General features: G+C 55.7%; 1 protein-coding gene across 1 annotated transcript in view; it reads right to left on the bottom strand.

Annotated features, from left to right (window-relative positions):
* The window catches only part of PLCG2 (phospholipase C gamma 2), a 156,662-nt gene that overhangs the window by 19,271 nt on the left and 121,862 nt on the right, over positions 1-15,529 (bottom strand). The window contains exons 25-31 of the mRNA XM_055551481.1: positions 14,387-14,453; positions 12,308-12,465; positions 7,328-7,430; positions 5,635-5,844; positions 3,571-3,716; positions 2,936-3,050; positions 1,868-2,035 (exon numbers count right to left, since the gene is read on the bottom strand). Coding sequence (XP_055407456.1) covers positions 1,868-2,035; positions 2,936-3,050; positions 3,571-3,716; positions 5,635-5,844; positions 7,328-7,430; positions 12,308-12,465; positions 14,387-14,453 — 967 coding nt within the window. The remainder of the gene's footprint in view (positions 1-1,867; positions 2,036-2,935; positions 3,051-3,570; positions 3,717-5,634; positions 5,845-7,327; positions 7,431-12,307; positions 12,466-14,386; positions 14,454-15,529) is intronic.

Raw genomic sequence — 15,529 nt, 5'->3', positions numbered from 1 at the left:
TGTTCTAAATGCCCCCAAGCTCAGTCACAGCGTTTTGGAGAGGAGTCCACACAGTTAAGGCTGCAGCTCTCTCTGAGTCCTGGAGAGGCTCCAGGGCTCCGTCAGGACCCCGTCTGGAGGGGACATGGCAGAGCCCCTGCACCATGTGGGATGCGTCCGGGGGGTGCCGTGTCCAGAAGGGGAGGGCACAGCTACCACAAAGAAATCCGACACCACCTGATGCGAAGAAGTGACTCATTTGAAAAGACCCTGATGCTGGGAAAGATTGATGGCAGGAGGAGAAGGGGACGACAGAGGATGAGATGGTTGGATGGCATCATCGACTCAATGGACATGAGTTTGAGTAAACTCCGGGAGTTGGTGATGGACAGGGAGGCCTGGCATGCTGCAGTCCCTGGGGTTGCAAACAGTCGAACATGACCGAGTGACTGAACTGGAACTGGAATCCCCTACAATGTGGATTTTGTGTGTGTTTGGCAGCTCTGCACTGCACGTGTGATCTTAGTTCCCTGAACAGGGATCAAACCCATGCCCCCCTGCAGTGGAAGCATGGAATCCTCGCCACTGGACCACCAGGGAATGCCCCTTACAATGTTCCTGTCTATTTACCCTAATACTCTTATAATTTTTAATTTACGAACATTGTTGCCACATTATTTGTTGCAAAAATATACATTATTGTTTATGGGGGAAAAAAAAATCCGTTGTAAGCCTGACTGACTTGGCTGATGTGAAGGAGGTGAATTGCAGAGTGAAGAAGGCCTGCGGCTAACTAGCTGAGTTTAATGTCATTTGCTGGGAAGTGGGGGCAAGTTAACCCAGAGGACTGGCAAACATCAGGCCTCTCAGACTTACGAACGAGTATGCACTGCCTTTCCCAGATGAGGGGAGCAGTGTGGCATTTCTAGACAGGCCAGTGTGTCTCCGGGGGGCGTGTCCTCAGAGGGGCAGCCGAGGCCTCGCTTGGTCTTCTCCAAGTGCCAGCTGAGCAGCTGGCTCCACGTGCAGCTTCCTGGGCCCCGCCCCAGAGGGGCTGAGGGAGGACACCGTGGCACAGGCCCAGGAACCTGCATTTCCCCCCCATTTCCCCCCACCCCACACACTCACCTAGTTGTAGAAATGATCAAAGGCAGATACAAAGAAAGATGCAGAAATTTAGGGAGTATCTGATATGTTTCCAAGTTGAAAAGAATTAAAAAAAAAAGACCCAAGGTTTTCAAGCAACATCAAGAGAAAAGACTATCTGTGTATACAAATTACTAAAAAGAGAGTGGTCTTTTTCTCTCGAAAAAATGATCCTTGAAAACAGGGACCAGTGACCTCATAAAGAATCCAGAAGGATCTGTGGCTGTTTTTCTCAGAAATACAGGGCCCTTTTCCAGGTACGCAGGGGGTTGTGTTTTGCTCAGCATGGGAGACAATCAGAAGTGAATCAGCCCACCTCAGAGAAGAGGCAGGTGAGGCTCTGACAGCCCAGATGACTTGCCCAGGATGAGGAGGGGAGAAGGGACCTAAGACCGTGGCTCTGGGCCTCGTCCTCCCCTCCAAGCACCTAACCAGCCCCTGAGCCTGCCTGAGGAGAGGCCAACAGAGTGTAAGCTTCCAAAACGAAATCCAATTACAGTGCCAAGTGGACCATCAGCTAGTAATCCAATGTTGGATGCAGGAGCCCCCCGGAGCCCCCAGCCCCCATCCTGCCCCCCTCCCCTGTCTCTGTCCTGCTCACAGGACTCCCATGAGGACCCACTGCTCAGCCTACCCACGAATGAATACAAATCAAAAGGCACCATTCTTTCCAAAAGCCGGCAACGCAAACCAAAAGACAATGCCAAGAAAAACTGAACGCTGTAATTAAAACGGGCCTTACCTGACTTGATTCCTTTAATGGGGTACGTGGCATGGGCCAGAAAGTTGGGATCGCTGAACATATCTTCCTCATAAACCACAAAGCGCAGAAACGCAAGGTTGGGGTCATAAATCTCAAACGTCACCTTCTCCTGCGTTGGGGTCCAAACAGGGCTGAGGCCATTGTCATCTGGAAGAAGATCCAGGCTTTCAGGGGCCCCATTTGTCCTGCTCCCTCTCAGTTCACCATCTCTACACCCATCAGCTTTGGATCTCCTTAGCAGCCGTGTAAATACACATCTAGGCCAGGATCTGATCCTTTTTTTTTTTTCAGTGGCATCACAGACCTGACCCTCAGTAAGCAGAGGGGATGGGACCACCTCTCCTTAGACTCTCCCATCTCAACTCCCTGGGATGTGGGAGGGATGGGAGGTGGACCACAGAACAACAACAGATTTGTAAGAAAGAAAAGATGAGCTGGGGGCCACGTCGCTCGTCTGATGGGGGAGGTGGGCCAGGCTCTGAACAGGAGGTGGGTTCTGGAGTCGCTGAGGAGAGTCACCCAGGGAGCAGGGAAAAGAGGCAGCCGCCACCGGCCAGTCCGTGAGCTGCGTATCCGGCTGCCTTTTGCCAGGCGCCAGTGATCCCAAGCCTAGAAAGGCCCCAGTTCGGTTCTTCCCAGGCTTCAAATGGCAGAACAAGCCATTTCTCTGGGCCTCCCCGCCCGCTGTGGGATCAGATCACCCAAGTTTGGCTGCAGCCTTGGGGGCGGGTCAGCCGCATCCTCTCTGAGCCCTGGACTTAGGTGGGGGCTGATACATAGAGGGGACACCCCGGAGTGATGGGCACAGGGCACTGCAGCCTCACCCAGGCCTCCTGAGGTGGGTGACAGGCTGAGAACCACCACAGTGGGTCCAGCTCTCAGGTCCCGCGGCCCTCCGTTGCCCCTCCGAGCTGCCCACAGAGGGCAAGGGGGATGAAGGGAAGGACCTGGCCACCAGCGCCTTAGTGAAGCCCCGCTGACCAGCATCTCCAACATGCGGCTCCGCTCGCCTGAAGTCTCAGTGAGGAAAGGACCCAGGCAACTTACTCACAACCGTCGTCTTAAACTTGTTGCTGTCGTACTCCGCTCCGCATATCTCCACCTCCACAAAGGGGCACGCGATGCTGCGGCCGGGCTTGGGAAGGTGACGGGCCCCCAGCACCTAGGGCCCCAAGAGCCAAGTGTTAGAATTCTGCCCGCCCGCACTCCCTGGGCAAAGCTGGAGAGTGCTACATGGGTGGGCTCTCGTGTCCTCATCATTGGTGAGGTGCTACACCCTCCAGGAGCGGACACCCCCACCACTTCCCTGTTGTGGACGAGGAAAATAGTTTCCAAACAGGAGAAAACAGAAACTCTTAACAGAGACAACGCAATGTCTAGAAGTTGTGTCAGTTTTAAAACGCTTCCACCCCTCAAAGTGGCCATTGCAGGAATAAGCCCTCTCCTCAGTAAAGAGCAGAGAGCCGTGTGACCAGATGCTGACCCTGCTGAACCCAGCAAGAGGTGGATCTGTAACTCGCCCCACCAACAACAAGGGGAGGTGACCACGATGGACCTGGGGAGACGCCCTCCTGCCTCTATACCCCTGCAACGACCCTGGCGGGCACCACAGTGAAGACCCTCAGCTGCGTCTGGGTGCTGACGGTTTACACAAGGAGCCCAGGCAGAGGGTGGGGCCTTACCTTGACCGTCAGGGTCATCTGGATCTTCCTCTGGGACTCGGGTGGCATGGGGTCGTACTTCTCCGCCCTCATGCTCTCAGGCTGCAGGACGTAGCCCGTCCGCCCGTTGAGGGAGAACAGGGCGTGGTTCATCTGCATGTACTTATCTGGGGAGGAGAGAGCTGCTGCTGAGAGCGGGGCAAGAAGGGGGCCAAGGGGCTGGGTAGGGGAGGACTTAGACCTTCTTCCAGAAGTAACGTGAGGCGCACCGACAGATGAATGGATAAGGAAGATGTGACACACGCATACAACAGAATACCACTCAGCCATAAGTCAGGAACGAAACTGCGTCATCTGTCGCGAGGCGGATGGACCCAGAGTCTGTCATCCAGAGTAAAGTAAGTCCGAAAGAGAAAAACGGGCATCAGGTATTGCTGTACTCCCCATATATGCATGTGGGATCTAGAGAAATGGTACTGATGGCCCTGGGCCAGGAACAGAGACACAGACGCAGGGAAGGGGCACGTGGACACTGGGAGGCCAGGGCTGATGCCCGCTCCCTGCCATCTATAAGACAGACACTAGCGGGAACCTGCCAGGTAGCCCGGGGAGCTCTGCGCTGACCGGGAGGGCTGGGACGGGAGGCCCAAGAGGGAGGGAGGGATGTACACGGAGCTGACTCACCTGACCGTACAGCAGAAACTAGCACAACATTGCAAAGCAACTATACCCCAATGGAAGATAAAAATAATGTGAGGTGGCTGTGAAAATAGGTATCTGACTTAAAACTATGGGTTTAAAAATTCATTGGAAACTCATGTTATTGGAAGAAAATTGGATTTAAAAAAAATTCACACTGGGGACAACTTTCCGAGTATGACACAAAGTCCAGAATGTACTCAAAGCTAAACATTTTTACACAGGACAAAATTTCCATAGAATCTGACATGCTTTAGAAAAATCTGTTTCACTCCACTGACAGGTAACTTTAACCTGTTAAGAAATCTGATATCTGTTTGCTGAGAATACCTACACCCCCTTAGAAACATAAGAAGCACAAATATAGTCTGCAGAAAAGAAAATGCCTGTGTTTCTCAAGGATATGAAAACCTGGTTCACTTCTCTGTTACTCAGAGAAGGTACCAATAAGGGAAGCTCCGACTACAGTGTGACACCAGTTTTCAGTATCAAAGACTGAGGCGCTTGCTGAAACTAAGTTGGTGAAGAGAAGCCAGGAAGAGCTTCACCCATTTGCATTCCTGCCCAGTCTCCATGGAGTGCGGTCTGGCGGAGTATCTTGGCCCGACACTCCCGGATACAGGGGTGCAGTGGTTTCGCTCGGGGCCAAGTTGGTCAAAGCTGTTGGGTCCGCCCTGCCCCACAGGTGCTCCCACGTGTAAAGGGAGGTTCACACAAGGCTACGGGGAGCAGCGCCGTCTGCAACAGCAATGCAGGGAAGTCACCTCGGGCCGCCGCAGCAGGGCGCCAGTTGAGGACATGATGGCCCCACTCAGTGGAGTCTGACGCAGGCACAAAGACGATACACAGGAGGCAGCACTGGGGAGCAGGCCTCCAGAGAGGCTGAAAGAACCACCACGGCGCCTCTGCGCCGGGCACTGTAGTTAACACTGCCCTTTGCACGAAGAAGTTGGGCATGCTGGCTTTTTCCAGCAGAGGATTATCTCCAGAAGAGAGCCCCAGCAGAAAGCCACCAGAGAGGGATGGCCCCAAAGAGGAGGGGGCCGACATAGCCACTGGACACCTGGATGCAGCTGTGCCTGAAGCTCCACTCCTATACTTTTAAATTACGGGAGCAAATGCATTTCCTTTTCTCTCTGAAACCAGACTGACCATCTCTGTCACTTACCATTGAGAAGCTGCCAAACGCAAAGGTCTGGGTGCCCAGTGGTCCCTCCACCGCACCATTCAAGGGATGGGACCTCATGCTAGCATGCTGGCTGAACTCTGACGGCTCCTAGGAAAAACTACGTGCTCCGGCCTCCACATTGCACCGGTGGCCCCAGAAGAATGTGCCTGGAATGATGGCCCAGCATAGATTTACTGGCCACAGTCGGCCCCCTTTACCTGGAGTCTGGAAATTGAGCGCCACCATCTGGGAGCCGCACAGCCAGAGGCGGAAGGGGTCATAGTTGGACGAGTCCACCCGCTGTCCTTTGGGGTACACACGGGTCAGGCCCTTTTGATTGTATTTCAGGAGATCGCTGGGCTTCTGTCTGACGATACTGTCAGCCTTCGTCTCCACAAAGGAACGGATTTCTCGGAAGTCAGGGTTTTCTGCACAAAGAGAGGGAGTCAACTTTTATCCTGTGTCTTGCGAGTTTTTCTTAACGCCACCGGCAGGATGTGCAGGTCATCAAAGGCAACCCAGAACCTCTCTTGGAGAAGACATTCAAGTGGTTGTGACGGTCCCGTCGTAACTGGTTCTGCAGTGGGCTCTTGCCCTCTGCAGAAGTCTCAGAGATGAAAAGGCAGCCCAGGGTTCCCATTGCCTCTTCTAGGATTAATGTAATCTGCTTTTTTTGTTTAAAACTACCAGCAGCCTTGTGCAGGAAACCACCAAAGCGATACAGGATACAGTTATAGAAAGGTGTGGTGCAGGAAGGGGTCAGCAGGGAGGAGATCTGAGGAGTGGAAGACGCAGACAGGGCCCTGGCTTCCTCAGCGAAGGTGTCGCAGGCACGAGATGAGTGAACCCAGCATCTTGATGGAAGGAGAACCGCCCACCCGCAGGAAGCGGGGATAGAGAAAGGAGACGGGGTGCCTGTGGAGGGACAATGAATGGGAAGCAGCGTAGAGGGAAACACAAACAATAATTGAACTGTTTGGATAAAGCTCTGCTCTAGGTAGGACAGCTCCTAAACACGCCGGGCCTGGCCGACTCTGGTTAAGAGCTCCAGCCTCTGGCCCTGGACATCGAGAGGTGCCCAGGGACCAGCCTCCCGATGACCACGAACTCCGGGGTTTAGGACTGCCTCTCTCTCTGCCCTGGAATTACAGGTTCTCTGGTCTGCCCTGGAATTACAAGCAACTACAGGAGCCGCTTGAAAGGGGAAAGAAAATATGACTAGGACCATTCTTAGCACAAAGAACCTGCTGCTTTGGAGAATGTGGTCAAAGATCCACTTTTGAATTCTCCTGCAGCAGGCCTCCAAAGATACCCAGGTCCTGACCTCTGGAACCTGTGACTATGTTCTTTCAAGGGGACTTGGCAGATGGCGGGCTTGCAGTGGGGAGATTACCTGGCCCTAAATGAAACCACAGTCTTTGTACTGGCGAGGGTGAGGGAGATGGGACTACAGAGAAGAGAAGGCAACATGACCACAGAGGTGGGGACTGCAGTGACATGGCCAAAAGCCAAGGAATGCCAGCGGCCACCAGAAGCTGCCGGAGGCCAGGACCAGATCCTCTGGAGGGAGTGGGGGCCCTGCTGACACCTTGATTTCAGCTCAGTGATACTGACTTAGTCCACAACTACGAGAGAAGAAACATGTTGTTTCTGCCACCGAATGTGTAGTGATTGGTTACCTCGGCAGAAAAAAAAAAAAATCCACCCTTTAAGAGGGTTTTTCCTCCTAAAGCTACCAGGAGGGCCTGCTTCACCAGCGGCCTGGCCCCGAGGACACTCTGACGGGGAGGCTCCCACTTGGCAGGCGGAGGATGAGCAGGAACCACCGTCACCATGCTGCGTGACAGTGCCAGGCTCGGAAAGGAACCCGTGTTCACCGAGGCGCGGAGGCGGGGTGACGGCAGACGGTACCGAGGTTGTCCTTGGTCTTGCTGGTTGGCTTGCAGTAGACGACCAGGTCCGAGAGCTCGATGGCGATGGACTGGTTCTTCTCCCAGTACTTCATGTTGTTCTCCTGTGTGGAGCCAACCGTCTTTAGTTTCAGCTCTCAAGCTGGCCCCTGGGAAACCCCATTCTTCTAGCTCACCTGGCAGGCGCCCTCCTCCTCTTGAGTCTCCCCCCGCCCTGTCTTTCTGCTTGGCCCTCGCGCATGCGCAAATTGCAGTGGTGGAGAGTCTCCCACCCCCGACCCCCGCCCGGCTCCCTGCTTCCTCTGCCTGTCGAAATTCTCCACCACGCCATCTGGACCCAGGAGCACCGTGGAGCTCAGTCTCCAACCGCGGCTCTCGAGAATACCAGGGACAAGGGCTCTTCTTTATCACCGCCTCTCTCCTTAACCCTCTTGCTCTCACCCGCTGCCCTATCCAGCCCACTAAAATCACTCTGTCACAGCTCATCCAAAATTCTAGTTGTCCCAGTTCGGGATCTCTGTAGACCATGGCAGCTTTGTGCTCACTCGCTGTCCCCTGAACCATGCACAGCTCTGTGCAAAGGGCTCTCTGGGGACCAGACTACACGCCGTGGACTTGGGAGCCATTCGCCCCTGGAGGACCCCACAGCCAAGTCCATCCCCATGTCACAGACAGGCCACTCCACTCCAAACCAGGCCTCCCTCTCAAGCCCTGCCAACCTTGGACTCATCCCCCCAGGGGCCACGGTGGGGACGGACCCCCCGGGAGGATTCCCATGCACAGGTGACAACGTTCGGCACAGGGGCGGGGGGCTGGGGCTGCCTGGCCCCAGGCGTCGCACACTGAGAGCTTGACGGACACTGCCTAAGCCCACCCATCCCCGAGAGGAAGCCTGTCTCCGTCCTCCAAAGACCCTGCAGCACAGACAGGGTGAGTGGCTGACCCCAGGCCCCGCAGCAGGCCAGAGGCCCGAGCAGCGGCCTCACCCGCGTCACCGCCCTCGGCGCTTCTGCAACCCCGGCCACCGGGTGCCGGAGGAGACCTCCCTGCAGCGCCCCCAGGCTCACAGGCCGGGTCCCCCTGAACCACAGCGCCGCCTGTCCTGGCCCCTCGCCCTCCTCCCTCCTCGGCAGGCCCGTGGGTCCCTCTTCCTCTGGACCCCCCCCTCCCCCACCTCACTCCTCCAGGATGCCTTCCTGGAGACCTCCATCTGGGACTAGGAAAGAGACACTGCATCCCCCACACCTTCCAGAATGCCCATGGCCTCCCCCAGCCTTGCACCGTCCCTCATCTGACTGTCCCACGCTGGTACCTTTCAGCATGAGTGTCCAGACCCGTATCCCCCCACCCCACCCGAGACAGGTCCCTGGGAAGCAGGACCTCCCGCTGGTGGCGAGTCCTCAGGTGACAGGTGGTGACAGGAGCGTCACGGCGGTTACCCGGCGGGGACTGGACTCGGGGGCGGGTCTGAAAGCTGGCCTGAGTTGCTGGCTTTGCCCAGTGGGCCAGCCATCGAGCCTCTCTGCCTCAGTCTCCTCATCTGCACGATGGGGCTAACCTGAGTCCCTCCCTGCTGCAGCTACCATGCTAATTCAAGAAGGAGGCCTCTCCCCTCGCTGGGCACAAGAGAAACAAGGGTGCCACGGATTGCCCCAGAGACGCCTTTCCAGGCCAAGGACAAGTGCGTCCATTTTAAACAAGTGGGGGAGGACACCCAAACTCTTCTGTGAGAATGCCTTTGCCTAGGACTGCTGACAAACGTCCCAAGGCCCCAGTGAACCCTAGCAGTGACCAGCAAACGAGCCTGTCACCTGAGCTCAGGCAGCAACCACCTCACTGGGGCAGATCGGAACGTGAAATTTGCCAGAGTTCATCTAAGCACACCAGCTTCCTCCAGCCGCTCCCACATGCCCTGAATCCCCTAGGCACCAAACAAGCTGCAGCAGTAAGGCTCCAAGGGCTGGCACGGAGCAGGGAAGGTGTCGGTCAGTCCGCGACCAGTGCTTCAGGGAGACTGAAGCCTTGGCTAAGCTCAAACCCCTGGTGTGCTCTCCTGATCCCTGTGTCAACATCTTCTTGGTGCACAATCTTCACCACAGGCTGTTTGGGGAGATGAAACCCTGGCAACGACACAGCTCACTTCTAATGACGATACGACGGCTTTAAAGTCCTGGTGGGGTGAGGCAAGCCACACCTGTGTCACAGGGTGGGGACCTCTGGCCTCACAGAACACAAAGCAACCAAAGATTATAGAGCATGACTTTTTTCTCAACTTCAGCAGAAAGCAGGATGAGTTCAAGATGAAACACCAGCTGCTACTTCAGAACTGTGCAGCAGCTCCTTTCCAGACCCGCAGAGCTTTGTCCCAGAGTCTGGCATCACAGTGCACTTCCTTGGTCAGGCTCTGGAAACTAGACAGACCTCAGTGACTGGTCTTTTGCCATTGACCAAAGGAAGCCAGAGAGGATGTAAAATTACAGGGCCCCAGGCAGGTTCTCAGGGCCTCGGCGAGGAGCTCCTAGGAGTGCGCTGAGGGCACAGTGCATGTTGGTTTCCCGGTGGCACCAGCTGCTCCCACAGCTGGCTGTGCCCAGCACAGAAACTTGGTCACTTCTGCTGCCTCCTGTGTTTTGGTTTTGTTTTTTGAACATTCATAATCATATGAGAAGGCTCCTCTGTCCATGGAATTCTGGACTTCTCCAGGCAAGAATACCGGAGTGGGATGTCATTTCCTTCTCCAGGGGCTCTTCCTGACCCAGGGATCGAACCCAGGTCTCCTGCATCGCAGGCAGACTCTTTACTGACTGAGCTGCCAGGGAAATCACCATGAGAGAACTTAGCAGCTGTAAAAGCTAATTTAAAAGGAATGTAGATCAAAGGCAAGAACAGCAGGCTTGAAGAGCTAGGCTTAGTTTCAAAACCCTTCCTGTGATGGGGAATGAGGGGGACAACCTTCCAGCAAAGTCACGTTTTCCTCCAGAAGAAATGGAGAGAGCCAGGGGCTTCCCAGGTGGTGCTAGTGGTAAAGAACCTGCCTGCCAATTCAGGAGACCTAGGGGACACGGGTTCGAGCCCCTCGTTGGGAAGATCCTCTGGTGGAAGGCGTGGCAACCCACTCCAGAATTCTTAGGCCTGGAGAATCCCTGTGGACAGAGGAGCCTGGCAGGCTACAGTCCACAGGGTAGCAAAGAGTCGGACACGGCTGAAGCAACTTAGCACGCGGGAAGCACCCAGCCAGAGGGTGTCACTGCCATGCCCTCTGCCCTGCCAGCCCCACACTCGGAGCAGGCTTGAGTGCCTGAGAATCAGTCTGCAGGGAACGGTGGCTAAACGCTCTCACTAGGCTGCTTCTCTGTTCTCAGCTAGAGGGGCCCAGAACGTCACACACTAGAGCATGCTCAGGAGGACCATGGCTGGCAAGTGGTGCCATCCAGAGCACGGTGATACCACTCAACCTACACTGAAGAACACACCTGGAAGGAGACGGCGGAGACCCTCTCTCAGACGAACCGCGGACAGCGGGCCCCACCCGGAGCCTCGCACTGGAGGCGCGAGAGTGCAGATGAGATGGCCACGCGGAGGCGGGGCAGCCTTGCCGGCCACAGGCTCGCGGGCCATCCCGAGTGACTGATGTGATGGCGTGACAAGCCTTACAGAGAATAAGGACCGTACGTAAGGCCTCGTGACGAGGATTTGGGATGGGAGGAAGATGGGAGGCATGCCAGGGAAGGTGCCCGTCTGAACAGCCCTCAACACAAAGTCTTGAAAAGAAGAGGACTTTACTCCGGGGTGTTGAGAAGATGAGTCCCGGGGCCTCTGGTGACCAGAGACTGGCCAACTGTGAAGTCGCCCCCAGTGCGGGGAAGAAAAGGTCAGGCCAAGTACACTGGGAGGAGGGAGACTCGTCACCTGTAAGCAGAGGTCAGAGGGGTCCAGGAGAACCTGAGGAAGTTCCCGGTCAGTCCTTTGGGTCAGGATCTGCCTGAGAAGCAGCCGGGCACATGGGGAACCTTCCTAAAGCTGCTTCCCGGCTCTGCGGCCACAAGAAAGAGCAAACAGCACCGCGCTCCATCACCCAAGAGACGGCAACACCTCCAGGCCCTCCAGGCACGACAACAGTGTGGTGGTGACGTCCCACCGTGACTTCAGGCTCTGCTGAGCATCAGGCGTGGCCTGTGGTGTCCACCACTCCCACTTCGTCCTCACCGCACCCTGGGACTTAGGTACCCGGCTCCCCGTTTTACTGACGAGGAAACCGAGGCCCAGAGGAGTGTGGTTACCTGCCCAGGGTCCAGCCATGCCAGGAGGCACACTCCAGTCGGCCTAGTTCTAACCCTCCTGTTCTTACCTAGAACCTCACCCTTCTCAGAAAACCACCAGCGGTTAGGACTCTGCTTCCAGTGCGGGCAGTGTGGGCTCAACCCCTGGCCCGGGATCTAAGATCCTACCTGCCGTGGGGGGCAGCCCCCAGAATAAAAACTGAAACAAAATAAAGACCTTTCAGGATAAATCCCCAAAAGCTCATGCCCATCTGGAGTGGACGTTCCCCCACAAGAACAGAAACTTCTGGAAGGAAGGGGCTGGGTCTTATGAATTCCAGTACACCCAGGGCCCTTTCCAGTCCAGGGAGATGAGCTCAGTGAATGCACGGGAAGGATCCAGGCTGCTTGGGATAGTATTTAGAGCAAGATAACATTTAAAAGAGGACGGCAAAGCTTTGTTGTTAAGATACACGTGGCTGGACAGGCCTCAAACATCAAGGGTCACTGCGCACACACTGAACCTTCAAAGGTTTCACACGAGACGCAGCCCCCCCAGGAAGACCCAGCACCCCCTTCCTCTCCACTCCTGCTGTCTGAGCTCCCTCCCTGCCCCGCCCCCCAAATTCTCTGTGGCTGCAGCCTGGACCCACCCGCACCTCGGCAGAGGACCAGAAGCTGGAGGACACCAGGCTCAGCGGAGCCCAGGTGCCCAGGCTTACCTTGGTGTCCATCTTCCAGGTGATCTCCCGGATGCTCTGGAACCACTCAAACAGCTCCTCCACGCTGTCCGTGGCAAACTCTACCGGAGGGTCGCCCTGCTTCTTGGGCTCCAAGATAAAGACGAAAGGCTTCTGGTTCTTCCCATGTGGGGCTTTTACTTTGGGAAAAGGATAACAAAAGTCCTGATCAGCCTGACAGAAGGCCAAGACGACCAGACTTTTAGGTCCCAGGCCACTTCTCTTAGGACCCCAAGCCGACCATCACTGTGGATGTTGGCACTGACTGGAAAATCTACCTTGGATCAGGTAGTGGTCTGGGTTTTAATGCGTGTCTTAAATGTGAATGTGACCTTATCTGGAAATGGGGGTCTGGGCAGATGTACAGAAGGATCTCAGGAGATCATCCCTGCCTTCCAGGTGGACCCTAAACCTGAGAACCAGTATCCTCATCACAGGAAGGAGAGGAAAAGGGAGCCCGAGACACTGGGGAGTCAGCTAGCCATCGAAGATAGAGACAGACTGAGTGATGGGCATAGGGCACGCATGGCCGGCAGCCCCAAGAAGCTAGGCGTGGAATCAGTTCTCTCTGAGGAGAAAGTATGTTCTAGACAGAGAAAATGATGGCTACAAGAGGAAAAATTATCCGCCAAATAATCCCCTCAGCTAAGATCTCTGGGCTCATCTGCTAGGCGGTGCTCTAAGCAGATCACATCCCACTGTATCTTATTAATCCTCGTCGCCGCTTTCTGGGGTGCTACTCCCGTTCTGCCCGTTTCACAGGAGAGAAAACAGAGACTGGTTGAGGCGGAGTAGCCCATGGAAGGTCACAGAGCTGGCAGTGGCCAAAGCTGAGGCTCAATTCAGACCTGACTCCCCTCCCCACTCACCACCCTGAGCCACAGGCCTGTGCTCTGAAAATGCAGTGCAGGGTGATACAAAGGGCGAGGGAAGGGAGGACAGAATGCCCTAGATGCAGTGGAGCTGCTCGATCCTGTCCAGCTCTTTGTGACCCCGTGGACTGTAGCTCGCCAGGCTCCTCCGTCCATGGAATTCTCCAGGCAAGAATAGTGGAGTGGGTTCCATTTCCTTCTCCAGGGGATCTTCCCGACCCAGGGATCGAACCCAGGTCTCCTGCATTGCAGGCAAGATTCTTTACCATCTGAGCCACCAGGGAAGTCCTGGATCCAGCCCATCCCATAACTCGCAGTGGAACCTCGGGCAGCTCCTGTGGTCACTACGGGGCTTTGTTTTCTCATCCATTAACTGGAATGAGAGTCGTCCTCCCACTTGCTGAGCTGATGGACTGATGGGCTGCAGTGGGGTGGGGGTCGAGGTGGGAGGGGCAGAGGACACGGAAACCAGCTCTGGAAACTTGGGCAGCCCCCGAGAAGTGAGCTGCTCCGGCTTCCTGCCCGAGAGCCTCTCCTCACTGCCCCCAGCCCTTCCATCTTACAAGACCCAGAGAAGCAAGCTGCTCCGGCTTCCTGCCAGAGAGCCTCTCCTCACTGCCGCCAGCCCTTCCATCTTACAAGGGCCCAAGAAGCCCTGTGCAGATCACACCCCTGCCACCACAGCCTGCCCCAAGCTCCAAGGGGGAAGCCAGGCTTCCTGATGCCCAGCTGAGCTGAAGGCAGCTGCAGCCTCGGGGGGGTTATGACAGACGCAGGGTCTCGCAGGGCCTGAGAGGCAGAGCTGGGCTAAGAACCAACACCCCCAACCTCACACTCCACTGCACGGATGTCTCGGCTCCTCCTAGAAAAGCCCGGGGAACCCAGGCGGGCCCCTGAAATAAGGATGACGGTGTTGGGAGTAACAGCAGCCCATGCCCGTCCAGCACCTGTTATGTACGCAGCAGGCTGTTTTCTCACGGTAGAGATGTGAATAGCGTAGCAGTCTATGAGACGTAAGATGAAGTCATTGACCAGCCTGGCCCCAGTACTCAGCTTCAGTACTCAAGCTGAGGCTAGAAAGCCCCACCCCCTGCCTGGGGCGGTCCAAAGGCCAGGCTCTGGGGGTGTGGGGGTGGGGTGGGGGGACGACTTGGGTGGGAATCCAGGCTGAGACCACATGTGCACATACCAACATTATAGATGTTGAGATTCAGGATTCCTCTGCAAAGGGACCCTAAGGGATTGTCTTCAATAATCTGTGAAGAAACAGGACATAACTCATGTTCGTCTTAACGGGAATAATAAAAAGATAACCAGTTTCCAAAGCACACCGTTTAGCTGAGACACTGCCTGTGGAGCTGTTTAAAATGCCTTTCCCTACATCCGTGGGGAGAGAGCCAAATAATGAAGCCTGTTGCTGACAGGGACCCAGCGGCGAGTAGGTGCCAGCAGGTTCAGCGTTTCATTTCCCACCTGTAAAACCGCGCCTTGTGCTGTCTAGAGCAGGTTTCAAGGTGTTTCTGCAGATCCGGTTTCAAAAAAACACCCTAGACCCTTTCTTGTGATGTTATTATGAAATGGGACTGGCCTCCTTTTCCAGCCCAGCTCCAGAACCTTCTGTGGCTCCCTGTGTCCTATGGAACCCACACCTAAGGTCTGCAGTCTGGCCTCCGGGCTTTCTGCTCCACCTGCCAGCTCTTCCTTCCACTGCACATCTGAACCATCCCAGAGGCCAGAGGAGATGGGAGTATCTTGGTCTCTGAAAAGTTGGTAGAACTGTGTATCTGCCCACTGCATGGACTCATCCCCACCCTCCACCGGGCTGATGCTGACCGTGGGTAAAGGGCAACATGGGGCAGACACAGCTGGGAGGGCCACGTCTCTGCCTCAGGCCGAGCACAGTGAGCTGTGTTTCCACCACCACACTTTGGCTCAGGCTGTACCTCCCTCCTGGAATTCCCTCCTGCCGGTCTCTCTCTGTTGAACTCTAACTTGACTTTTAACGCTCAAAGGCCCCTTCCTCCATGCAGCCTTCCCAGACTGCCCCAACTCTCTTAGAAGAAGGTCTATGGTCTCAGCCTCAGTGCTGTCGCCTGGAAAGGAGCTGCTCTTCAAGCTTTCTGAGTAAGAGGCAGTGCGCAGACACCAGGTTTGCAATGTCACCAGAAGAGCCTCCCCCCCACCCCCCACGTGCGCCGCCGGCTTGCTCACTCACACCGAGCACGTTCTGAACGTCTGGCTGGCCAAGCTAAATGTGTTTCCTCTGCAAGCTGGTTTAAGCAAAGGACAAATTCCCCGTCTGGCCGTTTTCACTCTGGAGGGAATCCTCCTG

Source organism: Bubalus kerabau, chromosome 17 (genome assembly GCF_029407905.1).
Source record: "Bubalus kerabau isolate K-KA32 ecotype Philippines breed swamp buffalo chromosome 17, PCC_UOA_SB_1v2, whole genome shotgun sequence".
Lineage (NCBI taxonomy): Eukaryota > Metazoa > Chordata > Mammalia > Artiodactyla > Bovidae > Bubalus > Bubalus kerabau.
Note: the sequence above shows the minus strand (reverse complement) of the source record. Positions and strands in the feature narration are given on the sequence as shown.